We start from the raw sequence: 15139 nt of genomic DNA, 5'->3' as shown, positions 1-15139 counted from the left end.
TGAGAGGGACCCTGGATTAGAGCAGTGGAGGATCCCCAAATCTCCCCGCCCTCCACCCTTATGTCAAGATCTCAGAAGGGTAGGACCATCCATTACTTCTCACCCTTCCCAGTTGTCACAGTGCTTGACACTCAGTTGGTGCTAAGGACATTTTGTCAAATGAATGGCTTTCTCAGCATGTGGTCCAATCACCACTCAATCAGAATTCCCCAAATGTGAAGCAAAGGGATCTGCACTTAGCCAGTTCTCCAGGTGAGGCACCCTAATGAGACACTGGGAATGAATTGGTGAGTGAGCTGCAGGTAGCAGTGCCACAGACAGGAGGAGGGAACTCAAGCATGGCATGGGTCTTGGAATTCTCCATCTGCCTCTGATGCCCACTGGCGCTGCTCCTTCTCTGGACACATGCCAGCTCTTGGATTGACTATTGTGCTTGCCTGTTTCTTCTTCATGCGCCCCTCACCATCACCATAGGCCTTCCCAGTTGAACCCTTTCTGCCACGCCCCTCTGGAGATGCTGTACTTAGGGACACTTTCCCCAAACTGGCCCATACTTTTTCTCCCCAGTAAAAAGATCTCACTGTTCTTCTGGGCTCCTTCCCCAGGCAAGTTGCTCCCTGAGCTGCTCCAACCTTACACAGAACGCGTGGAACATCTGAGTGAGTTCCTGGTGGATGTCAAGCCCTCCTTGACTTTTGATGTCATTCCCCTGCTGGACCCCTATGGGCCTGCTGGCTCTGACCCCTCCCTGGAGTTCCTGGTGGTCAGCGAGGAGACGTATCGTGGGGGGATGGCCGTCAACCGCTTCCGCCTGGAGAATGTAACCCCTGAGGGAGACTGGCAGAAGGAGTGGATGGGGGGCGGGGAAGGACATTTTTTGGGGCTGTGGGGGCTAGCTGAGAGAAGTAGGGGCTCAGGATGGTGGGAAGAAGCAAGGAGGAACTGCTTCTCAGCTTGCCTGCTAGGGTGGAGGAGGAGCCTGGGTAGGAAGGGGAGGATAAGGGGGCAGGTTGGGTGTCAGGGTCTTCCTCTCACTCCCTCCTTCCCTCTTTTCGCCCTTTCCTCTTTACCCCAGGACCTGGAGGAGCTTGCCTTGTACCAGATCCAGCTGCTGAAGGACCTAGGACATATGGAGAATGAAGAGGACAAAGTCAGCTCCTCCAGCTTCCGTCAGCGAATGCTGGGAAACCTGCTTCAGCCTCCATATGTAAGCTCCTCTTTCTCCTTCCCACCTGCCCTCCATCCCTCCTGCTTGGATGTGCTGGAAATGCTGGACGGTAGAAGCTTAGGGGCTCAACCCCCGGCATGAGGCTGAGGGCCCCAGTAACTGTGGGTTCACTTTAACCTACCCCCAGGAGAGGCCAGATCTCCCCCGGAGTCTCTATGTGATTGGGCTGACTGGCATCAGTGGCTCTGGGAAAAGCTCAATAGCTCAGCGGCTGAAAGGCCTGGGGGCGTTTATCATTGACAGTGACCACCTGGGTCATCGGGCCTATGCCCCAGGTGGCCCTGCCTACCAGCCCGTGGTGGAGGCCTTTGGAACAGGTAATAACTGGGGGAAGCTGGGCGTGGCCTGGAATGAGGAGCTGGCCAGGCCTCTGTGTTCAGCTCTCTCACTCTTTTGTCCAGATATTCTCCATAAAGATGGCACCATCAACAGGAAGGTCCTAGGTAGCCGGGTGTTTGGGAACAAGGTAAATGACAGCTGCCTAAGGGTTCCTAAGCCGCGACTAAACCCAGGGGTCAGAGTCCTGTGGACCTCTGTGGTCTGGCCCAGAATGCCGATTCCACTGACCTGTTCCCAACACCACGTTGCTTGTGGGCTGGCTCCTTCTAGAGAAGGTAACCTCTGCCCACGCCCTCTGTGCCCCTCCCCAGAAGCAGCTGAAGATCCTCACGGACATTATGTGGCCAATTATCGCAAAGCTGGCTCGAGAGGAGATGGATCGGGCTGTGACTGAGGGTGAGTGGGAGGGAGGATGGAAACAGCCAAGGGGACAGTTAAGCTGATTCTTCCTCACGGACAGCTTCCCTGCCCCAGGTGGGACCATCTGCTCTCCCTGGGACTGTGTTTTGTGGGCGCTCTGCCTGGGAGAGCATCAGTGCTGTTGGCGGTGACTGGGGTCTCCCCACAGGAAAGCATGTGTGTGTGATTGATGCTGCTATGCTGCTTGAAGCCGGCTGGCAGAACCTGGTCCATGAGGTGTGGACTGTTGTCATCCCTGAGACTGAGGTATCTTGGCCGCACCCCCCACGCCATCTCTACTGCAGACTCTATCCTGCCGAGCCGGAATTCTTCCTGACAAATGCCTCGTCTGTACCCAGGCCGTAAGACGCATTGTGGAGAGGGATGGCCTGAGTGATGCCGCGGCTCAAAGCCGGCTGCAGAGCCAGATGAGCGGGCAGCAGCTTGTGGAACAGAGCCACGTGGTGCTCAGCACCTTGTGGGAGCCGCATATCACCCAGCGTCAGGTTGGTGCCCAGGGCAAGGCTGGGCTATGGGGAAGGAGTCTCTAGTGAGTGCTGCCTGACCCCACCCTCTCTTCCTTCCAACATCCTGGCCTGTCTGAAGGTGGAGAAAGCCTGGGCCCTTCTGCAGAAGCGCCTTCCCAAGACTCATCAAGCCCTCAACTGAAAAGGGGTTCTCAATGGGGCCAGATTGGCCCCTGGAGCTGACAAGCGACTGGGCGGTGAGGAGAAATGGGGGCCTTGATGCTCACCCTGGTTCATGCCCAGAGGTCAAAGCTATGCTGTGTGGGACATGGCCAAGCCTGGTGGACACAGGAGGCCTACACAGCACACTGGTATCTGGCCAACATTGAGGATGTGGTTTGTGGGGGAAGCAGGCCCCTCCCCACTCTTGCCTATGGGTGTCTGTGATACCCACAGCTGACTAGGGTTGGGGCAAGTACTGGAACCTGTAACAGAAATAAAGTGTATGTTCCCAGGTGTTGCCTGTATGGTATCTGCTTCCTGCTTCATTACCTGTAAGTATCTTTGGGATCCCTAAGCCACAAGTGCAGGGCGCAGGCCTGTGCTGGAAGCCTAGGAGTGCAGTGATTAAGAGGATGGCCTATGAAGTGAGCCAAAGGTGAGCCTTGGCCCTCCCACTGAACAGGTGTGTGCTTTTGAGTAAGTTGTAGACTTCTAGGTACTGCCGTTTTTGTTTTGTTTTGTTTTTAATCTGAGAGGCCGCATAACCTAGCTAGCGGGCTCTTTGCAGGGATTCATTCCACACGGGTCTTGCCAGACACTGGGCTGGGTGTTGGAAGATGAGCATTCGACGCGCCAGGCGGGGACTCTGTCCTCACAGAGCTTGCAGCCAGTGGGGTCGGACGATGTGGCTGGGTGGGGCGTCTCTCTGCCCGACTCCTGACACATGGGCCAGCACTGCAGGTCCGGGGCGCGGGGACGTCGCCCGCAGGTAACGTGGGGCGTGACAGTGCGCAGCTGGATCTGGTACAATCTGTGGTGGTGTGCAGACAAGCCAACTGAGGGGACTCCATCTTACAGAACGCGCCTCGTGTCGCCGCCAGTCCAGTGCATAACCCAGGAAGGGCAGGCACGTCGGGGAAGAATCCCGAAGGTGGCCGGCTCCAGTCCAAGCGCTGGGCTTTGACGCCTGGAGCCGGGGAGTAAAGTATTTGGACCGCGCATGCGCGATGCTCTTGCCCTGTCCCGCCTCTCGATCGCGGATTGGTGAGCGCGGGTCACGTGGGCGCACCTCCCGATTCCTCGCCGCCGGAGGCTGGCCCATTGGCTCATTTCCGGTCCGGTGGGTCCAAGATGACGGAGTCGGGCGCCTCTCCGGAGGACCCCTGGGTCAAGGCAAGCCTCGTGGGCGCGCACGCTGGAGAGGGTAGGGTGGGTCGGGCTCGTGCACGTAAGGGGGCCGGAAGACGACGGGCCTCCCTCCTGTCCCCAAAGTCACCTATGCTCTCTCTGCCTCGGGGTTGCAGAGAAGTCAACTCTCACCCCGCGTGTGCCAAGGTGGGGAAACAAACGAGGCGTGTGCGCGCGAGTGGGGAGAACGGGGGGCTGGGGTGAAGTCAGGGCAAAAGGGATCATACGGAGGGGCGGCGCTTGCAGGGCCTAGCCCGTGCCAGTCTCGGGGGAATCATTAAGCTGCCCGGGCACCCTGCAGAGAGAGAGGCACCTCCCCCCAGGGGCGGAGGTCTGATGGGCTTCTCCTGTGCTCTGTGCCGCAGGTGGAATATGCCTACAGCGACAACAGCCTGGACCCCGGTGAGTAGCTACCCAATCTTAAGCTCTAGAGGGTCACTCGCGCCCCGGCTTTCTCGATTCTTGTGACGTTGTCAGCCACGCCTGAGCACAGTCCACTGTCCCGGAGCAGAGTTCCTGGCTTGAGACAGCAGGAGCTGAAGGACAGGGACAGAAAACAACCGAGGGTGACATCTAGTTCCCTCTGCTGTGGAACAGGGAAGTAGTGGAACTAGTGGTAGCTGATCACTCACAGCCTCATCACGTCCAGATAGATGCCCGTTTGTGAGCCAGGGGGTATCATGTAGGTCTATGGAGCAGTGTAGACACTAGGGACCAGAGCATTGCAGCGTGGTCTGGCAGAAAGTAGGGGGCCCAGTATGGTTGGCTTTGGGTTGAAGGGAAGAGGTCAGCATTTAAGAAAGCCATCGTGTCCCACAGGTGTCTGAGGTTCTGGCAGTGTTGCCCGCCCCACCCCTTAGTGATTGGGCCTCTCTTTTTCAGGGCTTTTTGTAGAAAGCACCCGCAAGGGGAGTGTAGTGTCCAGAGCTAATAGCATTGGTTCCACCAGCGCCTCTTCTGTCCCCAACACAGGTAGGCAGCAATATCCTCCCCACCTGGGGGGGCTCAGATATGCCATAATTGCAGTACCTTTCCTAGGCAGGGAAGCGCCAGCCATCCACACGGGGGTGGTGGAGCCAAAGGATCAGACACAGGATCTCACCATCTTTCACTTCATCTAGAACATTCGGTTCTTCTCTCCATATTGCCATCTCTGGCACCAGGTTCTTCCCAGCTGGGGAAAGGTGGGCTAGCTGGTCCCCACTGGGCCCCAAGATGACCTCTCCCTGCCCCCACCTCTGAGCATAGATGACGAGGACAGTGATTACCACCAGGAGGCCTACAAGGAGTCCTACAAAGACCGGCGGCGGCGCGCACACACTCAGGCTGAGCAGAAGAGGAGGGACGCCATCAAGGTGACCAGGGGAGGCCTATGCCTCAGCCAGTGTAGGAGGGCCCTGCACAGTTCAGCTTCCCTGTGCCCTGACCCTCTCAGACAGTCCCAGGCACCCTTGGGGGCAGCTAATCTAGTCCCAGGCACAGAGACTCCTGTTGAGTTTGTGAGCATAGAACTTGGTGTCATGGAAGAAATTTGTGCCAGTTTGCCTTAGTCTCTCAGGGTTAAGGAAACCATTTCCCCTGCTGTCTCCACAGAGAGGCTATGATGACCTTCAGACCATCGTCCCCACTTGCCAGCAGCAGGACTTCTCCATTGGCTCCCAAAAGCTCAGCAAAGCCATCGTTCTGCAAAAGAGTATGGCAAGGGAAAGCCCTGGAGGGGTTGGAGCCAAGAGGGGCTGTGAAGAGGCCAGCGCCTCCTACCCTCCCATGTCCTGGCCCTGGTGTGGTGGTTGCCAAGGGATAGTTGGGGTCTGGGGAAGCGGAACAAAGTCAGCCTTGTCTTCCTGGTTGAGATTACTTCTGTGTCTCCCCTCTTTTCCTGCCCCCACCCTAGCCATTGACTACATTCAGTTTTTGCACAAGGAGAAGAAAAAGCAGGAGGAGGAGGTGTCCACATTACGCAAGGATGTCACGGCCCTAAAGATCATGAAAGTGTAAGGGGCGCTGAATGGGGGGAACCAGAGCTTCTGAGGCAACTTCATTGCACATCTTCCCTTGTTGAAAGGCCACATTGGTTACTACCGTACAGATGCTACCCTCAGTTCCTGAGCTAGCCAGTAGAAGGACTGTGTATTCCCAACTGTCCTTACGCATGGCAGACACTCAGGAAATGCCTGTTGGATTAATGAAGGGAAGGTTGGAGAAAGGGTCACCATTCCTGGCCTAGAAGCAGGTATCTCCCTGATATTGAACCCCACCCAGTTCATCTCTGGGGATGCCACTCCTCGGAGTACACAGGATAGCCCCATCATTCTTGGGTGGGCGGAGCCACTGCAGCACCCCAGCCCTGGCCTGCATGCTTTCAGGAACTATGAGCAGATTGTGAAGGCACACCAGGACAACCCCCATGAAGGGGAAGACCAGGTCTCTGACCAGGTCAAGTTCAACGTGTTTCAAGGCATCATGGACTCCTTGTTCCAGTCCTTCAATGCCTCCATCTCGGTGACCAGCTTCCAGGAGCTGTCGGCCTGTGTCTTCAGCTGGATTGAGGAGCACTGTAAGCCTCAGGTAAGGGATCAATGGGCCTGCAGTTTTCTCCACTGTCAGGCAAGGTGGCCCAAGCCATCAGTGTTGAGAAAGGCAGCTGCTCCAAGATTTCTCAAGAGTATTTCTACAACGTTCGGGACTCTCGTATTTTCCCTTTTCTTTACTAACCTACATCTTCATGTTACAGTTTCATTTGGCAAGTGTGATGTGAGCTCAGTGTCAAGTCCAGCTCTTGGCTTTTGTCTAGCCCATGTTGTGGCTGCCCTGTATGGAAGCCCCGGGCAGCTGCAGAATTGGAAACATGAAAATTCTGGGACCCTACTTCCAGGTCCACTAAAGTCATTGCCCAAGAGCTTTTTATTACTTAAAATGGGGAAATATGCTAATAGTATTGCACTAAGTTTTCTAATTGAAGTCTGATTGCTTTTTCTGAGGCTTTAAACTTGTGTCTGAGATTCTTTCTTGTTCCTTTCCCAACATTTTTTATTGTGAAACGTTAAATTTATTGTGATGTTGAGAGGATTTTACAGTGACCACTTGTATACCCCCTACCTAAATTTTACTGAAAACATTTTGTTCTTTTTTTTTTTTTTTTGAGACAGAGTCTTGCTCTGTTGCCCAGGCTGGAGTGCAATAGTGTGATCTCTGCTCACTGCAACCTCCGCCTCCCGGGTTCAAGCAATTCTCCTGCCTCAGATTCCCAAGTAGCTAGAATTACAGGTGCCTGCCACCACGTGACTAATTTTTATGTTTTTAGTAGAGACAGGGTGGCCACCATACTGGCCAGGCTGGTCTCAAACTCATGACCTCAGGAGATCCACCCACCTTGGCCTCTCAAAATGTTGGGGTTACAGGCGTAAGCCACCGTGTCCGGTCTGTATTTCCATCTCTCCATTCTATTTCAGGAACACCTCAAAGTAAACTGTAGACATCAGTACTTCTTGGGGGGAATTTTGTTTTGTTTTGTTTTTAGATAGTCACTGTCACCTAAGCTGGAATGCAGTGGTGTCATCTCAGCTCACTGCAACCTCTGCCTCCCAGTTTCAGGCGATTCTTATACCTCAGCCTCCTGAGTAGCTGGGACTACAAGTATGCACCACTACATCCAGCTAATTTTTGTATTTTTAGCAGAGACAGGGTTTTACCATCTTGGCCAGGCTGGTCTTAAACCTCAGGTGATCTGCCAACCTTGGCCTCCTGAAGTGCTGGGATTACAGGTATAAGCCACTGCACCTGACCCCTGGGGGGGCTTTCTTTCTTTTTTTTTTTTTTAAGACAATCTCACTCTGTTGCCAGGGCTGGTGTGCAGGGGTGAGATCTCAGCTCTCTGCAATCTCCGCCTTCCGTATTCAAGCGATTCTCCTGCCTCAGCCTCCCAGGTAGCTGGAATTGTGGTCATGTGTCACCATGCCCGGCTAATTTTGTATTTTTAGTAGCCACAGGGTTTCTCCATGTTGGTCAGGCTGGTCTCAAACTCCCGACCTTAGGTGATTCACCTGCCTCGGCCTCCCAAAGTGCTGGGATTACAGGCATGAGCCACTGTGCCCAGCCCCTGGGGGGCTATTTTTAACACACTTTATTCTAAAGTACATGGCTGATCTAGGCAGGCATCTTTGAAACGACTCTGTGCCCTGACATGAGCATTGTCTATTTCTTCCTCTGCTGCCCTCACCAGACCCTGCGGGAGATTGTGATTGGCGTCCTGCACCAATTGAAAAACCAGCTTTACTGACCGGTTCTTGGAAACCTGCAGAACAGCCAAGAGGCCTGTGAATCTCTACTTGGCCACTTAACTGCTGGGCCCATGAGATTGGACTACAGCACCTTACACTGGTCAGCTGGTTTCTACTTGGTGTTTGGTTTTTCCCATCCCCATTTTATCTTCAGCAGAGCTGGGGTGTTTGTTTTGTGAAAGTTTCTGATTAATTTATTATATTGACGATAAAACTCAAACCTACCCAGCCTTCCCCCGCATCCCCCACTCCTGCCCATGGAAGTCCTTGGTGGGCATCTACTCTGGACACCCCAAAGAGCTCCTGCCTTCTCAGCCCTTTTTTCAAGCCTCAGATTTCTGCCCATGATCTACATAGATTTGGAAACTGTTTGCCTCTGTTTTGGTCTCTTGGGCAACATTTGGCTCAAGTTTGGGCATTTTGGCAGTAGCTGGATGGGAGAAAAAGAGGAAGAAGAAATATCCCACAGCTGTGGGGGTAAAAGGCCACCTTGTGCCTACACTGGGGCTGCCTGGTGACTCCCAGGTGAGGCTAAGGGCTTTCTGGCTATCTCGGGGCAGGGCCACCAGGTGCCTCCCCTAGGCTCTATATTCCATCACCTTCCTCCTCTGCTCTGGGTGGTAAAGGAGGCCCTTCTGGTTCCCACAGGCTGTAGTACTGCATGACAGACGCAGGTATATCACATACAAAAATATTTGAAATTTATTTTTCTAAAACCAATGCAGTTTTGATATAGTTACAATTTTGAAATATTAACTGGGGCTCAAAACCACCACCCAGCCTTTCTGTCAAGCCTATCTACGCCCCTCCCATGTCTCAGTGTTGCCTGCATTTCTCCCAGGACTTAGGGGTGGAGTGAAAGGGTACAGAACGTACGTGAAAGGTCTCCTGGGGTACACAAGTCCACCAGAGTCCTGAGTGAGGCTTTGGGCCCTCCAAATTCTGGTTTATAGCAACCTCGCTCTACCCTAATTCTCCAGGTTCACTTCTGCCTTCCTCAGGTTTGGTATCTGGCAGGTTTGACTACCCAGAGGAAATTAATTATTTTTATATCAAATGAAATTACAATAAATATTGCCAAATGCTTTCTTTCAGCATTGTTCCATGTGTAAGTGTTAAGCTCAAGCTACTGCAATGTAGACAATGAAATGGGCTGGGTCCACCCCCAGCCATCAGCCCTCATCCTCCACCCACTGCTCTGGTTTATGCCCGTCTCCTGACTGCTCTGCTCAAAGGTGAAAAGCAGCAGGAACAACAACAAAAGTCAACCGAAACAAGGCAGCCAGTCCAGGACATCTCACTCTTCAACATCCTGCAGTCCCCACCACGGGCCCCTCAGGGGTCTGGGAGTGTGACGTTGCAATCTTCATCTGTCTCTATCCCAACTTCCTCCTGTGGGACAGGGAGACAAGTCAACGAGCTGTCACCAGGAGAAGACCCCAGGGAAGCAAAGAAGGGAGAGAGTACCACTTACAAAGAACTGCTTCTTGCTCTTGGGGTATCCTTCAAGGATTGCATCAGACAGCTCTGTAGCCTGACGAGAAATAAAACCACGCCTTTTAAGATGGGCAGCATTGAACACTGGCTGTCAGACAGTTTATGATATTGTGTAGCAGTTGATCTGGTACCTGCCATTTTCAAAAGCACTTCTAGGGCCTGTCTCAGAGCTCCCACACACTTACCATCCTCTTCCTCTTCCTCCACTCCTTATAGTACTTCTGTCTCTCTCTGTATACCTAGAAAGAGAAAGCAAATTCCTCTAACTCCTCAGAACCACAGCAGCCCTCATGCTCACTCTGGACCTGCACAGTGGCCCTGCAGCCTTCTAGCTCACCTGCTCTTTCTCTTCTGGAGTCACATGATTAGTAGCTGCTTTAATGTTCTTCAGTCTCTCTCTGTAGCCAGCGCATTCCTTCTTTAACTCCTCGATTTCTTTCCGCATCTCCGGTGTGGTCAAGGCACTAGATAATTCCTTGAGCTCTGAAACCACATCCCCCTGGGGTCACTTGCTACCCCTGAGGAAGGAGTTTGTCTTTCCCAGTAGGTGCTCCCTGAGGTAGGAGACAGGCTTCCACCTTGCTCTGCATCTATCCAGAGTAGTCTCACATTATGGAAATGCTCAGGAAACTAAGCCTTACAGGATTATCAGTTTAGTCTTCTAATTTTCTTTCCTCCTCCATCTATTAGTGGTAGCATGGGTGTGAGGCTGAACACTTAAGTCTAGCCAGTTAAACAGGAAGAAAGGGAAATGTGAGGACAATGTACTGATAAGCGTGGCAGGGACAGCAAATGTGTATCCTGTCCATTCACTGGTACACAGAAGCTATTAGTTATCCTACATTTCTTTTAACACCTAAGGGAGCCCAGCCAAGGGTCTTAGCTGCAACAAGATGCTGCAGTCAGTGACCCATTCATTTAGTAATTCCTGACCTCTAGAGTGAACCTGAGCCTATGGGCACTTTTGAGGGGCTACCCAGTCCTACCAGCCTCCATGTAGCGGCAGCTCTGCTGCAAGCTCTGCACCTTAGCAGTGAGGGCCACGATTTTGGCATCTAGGCCTTGAAGGTCTGCATCACTCACCATGTCAAACTGGTCCTGCCAGACAAGAGGGAAAATACAACCAAACTGTTGTAAGCCACAGAGATGGGAACACATACCTGGGAAGGCAGCATTTAGATACACTTGAGAACCAGCCACGCCCCAGGCTTTCCAGAGGGTCTGCAGAAATAGTGGGAGGGTGATTTTGAGAAATTTTTAGTTGAGGAGCTATCCCACTAGAAAGGTAGAAGAGAAAGGTTGAAATTGAATGCCTGTCCTTAAGCAGCTACCAGGTTGACAGGCTACTGAATAGAACAGAAATCTTCCCATTTAGTGATAAAACCACTACCTGGGCTGAAGGAGTTAAGTAACATTGTTCTCAAGGTGGGGAAACCTAGAACATAGGTTTCCACAATAGGCAGAAACTGGACAGGTGAAGAGGCATGATAGATGGATTTTTCTTTTCTCCCTCCTTCCTTCCATCTCCCTCCATCCCTTCCCTCTTTTTCTCTCTTTTCTTTATCCCGTTCTCACCCCGGCCAAAGTGCAGTGCTGCGATCTCTGCTCACTGCAACCTCCACCTCCCGGCTTCAAGCAATTCTCATGCCTCAGCCTCCTGAGCAGCTGGGATTATAGGCGCGCGCCACCAAGCACAGCTAAATTTTGTATTTTTAGTAGAGACGAGGTTTCACCATGTTGCCCAGGCTGATCTCAAACTCCTGGGCTCAAGCCATCCATCTACCTCGGCCTCCCAAAGTGCTGGGATTACACTCTGTGCGTCAGTCACTATGCTGGGCCTTGGGATCCATTTAGATAAGGGATTCCGGTAAGTTTGAGGAGCTCCTCTCATGAGGGGCCACTGCTAGAAAAGAGAACTGCATTGGGGATCAGTATGGGGTGGGGGGGGGTTGGGAGGGTATCATCAGTTGGTGATAGGAAGCAGTTTGAAAAAGTATGCCAGCTAGTGCAGTCTGGACTCTACACCTGGGCAAGGTGAACCTACAGAGCAGAGTCCAGCTAACTACAGCCAGCAAGCCAAATCCTACCAGATGCATTTTTATTTTTTTAAGAGATGGGGTTTCACCGTGTTGGCCAGGCTCGTCTTGAACTCCTGACCTCGTGATCCACCCATCTCGGCCTCCCAAAGTGCTGGGATTACAGGCGAGCCACCGTGCCCAGCCAGATGCATGTTTTTGAAAACAAAATTTTATTGAAACAGCTCCACCCATTCATTTACCTAGTCTACAGCTGCTTCTGCTCTACAGTGGCAGTTGTACAGCCAGCCATGATAAAGGACCATATGGCTCACAAATCCTAAAAATAGTCTGGCCATTTACAGAAAGTTTGCCAAACCCTCCTTTAGAGAATTTTCTTTAGATAAGTAACACAATGAAGCCTTTTAGGAAAGTTAGCCTTGAAGGTGGTTTGGTTCAGTTTAACGAGTGTCTAAATCTACTGGATGTTAGAAAATGTGGAGGCATTGCCCAGATAAAAATGAATTGAGAAATGGTGTTTGCCCTAGAGGAACTTCAGTTGAATAAAGGAGACAAGTAAAAATAATTGTAATACAGCATGCCTCAAAAGAGGCAAGGGCCTGAAAAAGAAACGATTCGCTCAGAGCATTCAAGGATTTCTGGAGAAGGTGATGCCTAAGTGAAATCCTAAAGGAAAGTAAGAGTTGGTCAGGCAGAGAAGCAGGTACAGGGAGGACAACATCCAAAAGACAGAGCAGTAAAACACATCAGAATTACCCAGTGTTGATGGATAGAAAAATGATTGGTGAGGCCAGAGGCTGGCTAGGGCACCTTCCCATGTCTTTTACATGTTCTATGCAGCAGTGGAGAGTTGTTGAAGAGTTTTAAATAGGGAAGGTGCATGACCGGATCTATTTAGACATATCATTTTGACTGCAGTATTGAAGATATGTTTGAAGAGACAAGATCTGTTAAGAGGATATTGCAATAGATGAAGAGGGTGTGAACTGGAGCAGCCATGACAGATGGAAAAGAGTGGATTCAAGAATGGAAAAATTAGCCAGGCTCCATGGCTCACACCTGTCATCTCGGCACTTTGGATCACCTGAGCCCAGGAGTTCCAAGACCAACCTCTATAAAAAATCACAACTGTAATCCTGGCGAGGCCGAGGCAGGTGGATCACGAGGTCAGGTGTTCAAGACCAGCCTGACCAACATGGTGAAACTCCGTCTCTACTAAAAATACAAAAATTAGCTGGGCATAGTGGTGGAGGAACATCATTTGGCAATTTGGCAGAGGGTATTGCTAATCTAGATAAGGAATAAGCTTTAGGGTGCAGAAATGGATCTTGGTAGCAACAATACAGGATCGTCTCTCATCTATCTGTATTCCAGCTACTCGGGCAGCTGAGGCAGGAGAATCACTTGAAACTGGGAGGCAGAGGTTGCAGTGAGCCCAGACTGTGCCACTGTACTCCAGCCTGGTGACACAGCGAGACTCCATCTCCAAAAAACAAACAAACCCACATACACACTGAAAAATCAGCCGGACTTGATGGCTGACTAGACGTGAGTAAAGGAAGTAAAGAATTGCTCCCAAGTTTCTGGTTTGGGTGAAGAGTGATTCCATTAGGAGAGAAGAATGTTAGAAGCCAGTCTGGGGTGCTGGGAAGATGGGGCATTCTACTGTGGCAATTCTGACTGATATTAATGCCTGACAAATTCCAGCTAGAGGTCGAGGCTGGAGAATATAAATTTGATGTGTGTATTTAGAGAAGCGAATGGAGGCAGGAGGAACCTCATTTGGCAATTTGGCAGAGGGTGTTGCTAATCTAGATGATAAGCAATAAGCTTTGGGGCGGAAATGGATCTTGGCAGTAACAATACAGGATCTTCTGTCACTTATCATATCGTAAATCTGGAAACTTCATGAAGTTTGGATCCTAATGGGTACACACCTTGATTTAAGGATATCCGAGGCCCTTTTAGTGGCCTAAGACAGGTGAGTTTTCCACAGAGGGCCTCTCCCCAAAAGAGCTGACCCTAGAAGTAGATTCACTCGTCGGGCTCTTTCGGGTGATAATCGGCGCAAGTTCTCCTCACCTGATCCGCAAAATAGATCTTCTGCTTGCCGTACATCTTCTCTTTGATCTTGCCTTGTTGCGCCAGCTGCTCCAGCGTCTTCACCACCACCTGGCAGAGGGGAGGGGCAATCAGGAGTCTGGGCCCGAGTCCGGGGAAATTCAGCCAGTGATGGGGAAAGCGCCCAAGGCTCCAGAGGGCACGACCCCAGGCTGATTCCAGGGAGTCCGACGGAGAGGGAATCCTGGGAGAGGTTCCTCACCGCCTTGCCCAGTCCGTGTTCCCGCTGCAGGTTCCCGAACACATCCTGAGCGCTATAGGGCCGGTTCTGCTCCCGCAGGTACCTCAGGAGGATCCCGGCGGCTACGGAGAGAGGGACAGGGGAGGGGGCCACTCAACCGACCTCCTCACCCACTGCCCTCCCGGGTCTTCCCCGCGCCCATGCCGCCGTTACCTCCCGCCGCAGCTTCTGCCCGCCCTTTACTCATCGCCTTTCCTGCCACCCAACTCAGAAAGCCGGACGTTGTAGTTGCTCGGGGCGACGGCTCCTTCCGGCGATGGGGGCGGGCCTCGAGCAGTGATTGGCTGAAGAGGAAGCCTTCAGGAGAACAAGGCGACCCCTGCCGAACGCCAAAGTTCATTTCACTGCGGAACTTGCGCATCCGGGCTAGAGGTCACGCCATGGGCCTCTGCGAAGGCGCCGGCGTACTACGGGTTAGGAACATCCCCTTTCTGTCCCCGGGAACGAAGGCTGTAGCAGAGAAGGCCTTCAAGTTTCGAGGCCCAGTTGCAGCCGCAGCTGAGCACTGGTAACCTTGAGTTAGGTCGAGTGTTGGGATTGGAAGGCGCTTCAGGCATCAGCTGCCGCTCTGGGCAAGCAACCATCTCAACGTTATCCCACAGGGACGTGCCGTAATCCCATGGTCCAGTGCCCTTTCGTCGGTTGGTTTTGTCCATTTGTAAAACAGGAACAGTAGGTTGTGGTAGGAAAGTGGTTGTGAAAACTTAACAGAAAGCTAATTAAGCGCCTTGGTCGGGCGCGGTGGCATGTCACGCCTGTAATCCCTTCACTTCGAGGGGCCGAGGCGGGCGGATCGCTTGAGCCTGGGAATTCGAGATCAACCTGGGCAACGTGAAACCCCATCTCTGCAAATAAAGGACAAAAAATTAGGCGTAGTGGCGCGCTCCTGTGGTCCCAGCTACTCGAGGCTGAGGTGTATCACCATGAGCGTGCCATTGCACCCCATCCTGGGTGACAGAACAAGACCCTGTCTCGAACCAAAAGAAGTCGGGTTGGGGTGATAGCGCCTAGGAGAGCAACCACCCTTATTTGCCTAATACCGAGCTTCGCACCCAGGGGGCACTCGACATCTGCTGTAATTCGGACGCCAAGGAAAGGTAGGGTTAGGAGGGGGCTGCTTT

At 52.2% G+C, this 15139-nt stretch overlaps 3 protein-coding genes across 6 annotated transcripts in view; 2 read left to right on the top strand and 1 right to left on the bottom strand.

Moving 5' to 3' along the window:
* COASY (Coenzyme A synthase) overlaps window positions 1–2950 on the top strand; it is a 4242-nt gene extending 1292 nt beyond the window's left edge. Inside the window, exons 3-11 of the mRNA XM_017509310.2 lie at window positions 132–252; window positions 606–820; window positions 1076–1207; window positions 1356–1545; window positions 1630–1694; window positions 1879–1963; window positions 2136–2233; window positions 2326–2472; window positions 2573–2950. Of these exons, the coding sequence (XP_017364799.1) occupies window positions 132–252; window positions 606–820; window positions 1076–1207; window positions 1356–1545; window positions 1630–1694; window positions 1879–1963; window positions 2136–2233; window positions 2326–2472; window positions 2573–2635 (1116 nt within the window). The 3' untranslated portion in view covers window positions 2636–2950. The remainder of the gene's footprint in view (window positions 1–131; window positions 253–605; window positions 821–1075; window positions 1208–1355; window positions 1546–1629; window positions 1695–1878; window positions 1964–2135; window positions 2234–2325; window positions 2473–2572) is intronic.
* Window positions 2951–3060: 110 nt separating this feature from the next.
* On the top strand, window positions 3061–9217 carry MLX (MAX dimerization protein MLX). 3 transcript variants are annotated; one of them, XM_017509404.2, is made up of 9 exons: window positions 3061–3424; window positions 3514–3828; window positions 4209–4245; window positions 4726–4815; window positions 5092–5198; window positions 5437–5536; window positions 5738–5837; window positions 6210–6411; window positions 8066–9217. In XM_017509404.2, the coding sequence occupies exons 2-9, from the start codon at window positions 3787–3789 to the stop codon at window positions 8120–8122; spliced, it is 735 nt and encodes a 244-aa protein (XP_017364893.1). In that variant the 5' UTR covers window positions 3061–3424; window positions 3514–3786; the 3' UTR covers window positions 8123–9217. The 3 variants fall into 3 exon arrangements, with proteins under 3 accessions (XP_017364893.1, XP_017364894.1, XP_017364890.1); XM_017509405.2 differs by lacking the exon at window positions 4726–4815; XM_017509401.2 differs by lacking the exon at window positions 4726–4815 and having other exon boundaries at window positions 5437–5837; window positions 8066–9215.
* On the bottom strand, window positions 8815–14881 carry LOC108289822 (PSMC3 interacting protein). 2 transcript variants are annotated; one of them, XM_017509406.2, is made up of 8 exons: window positions 14172–14881; window positions 13980–14080; window positions 13739–13828; window positions 10607–10718; window positions 9958–10103; window positions 9806–9859; window positions 9598–9657; window positions 8815–9515 (listed from the first exon to the last, which is right to left on the bottom strand). In XM_017509406.2, exons 1-8 carry the CDS (start codon window positions 14377–14379, stop codon window positions 9459–9461), a joined length of 828 nt encoding a protein of 275 aa, XP_017364895.1. In that variant the 5' UTR covers window positions 14380–14881; the 3' UTR covers window positions 8815–9458. The 2 variants fall into 2 exon arrangements, with proteins under 2 accessions (XP_017364895.1, XP_037587618.1); XM_037731690.1 differs by lacking the exon at window positions 9806–9859.
* Window positions 14882–15139: the final 258 nt, after the last annotated feature.

Source organism: Cebus imitator, unplaced genomic scaffold, assembly GCF_001604975.1.
Source record: "Cebus imitator isolate Cc_AM_T3 unplaced genomic scaffold, Cebus_imitator-1.0 Scaffold415, whole genome shotgun sequence".
NCBI classification, from domain to species: Eukaryota; Metazoa; Chordata; class Mammalia; order Primates; family Cebidae; genus Cebus; species Cebus imitator.
The sequence above is the reverse complement of the archived record's forward strand: the minus strand, read 5'-3'. Positions and strand labels throughout refer to the sequence as shown.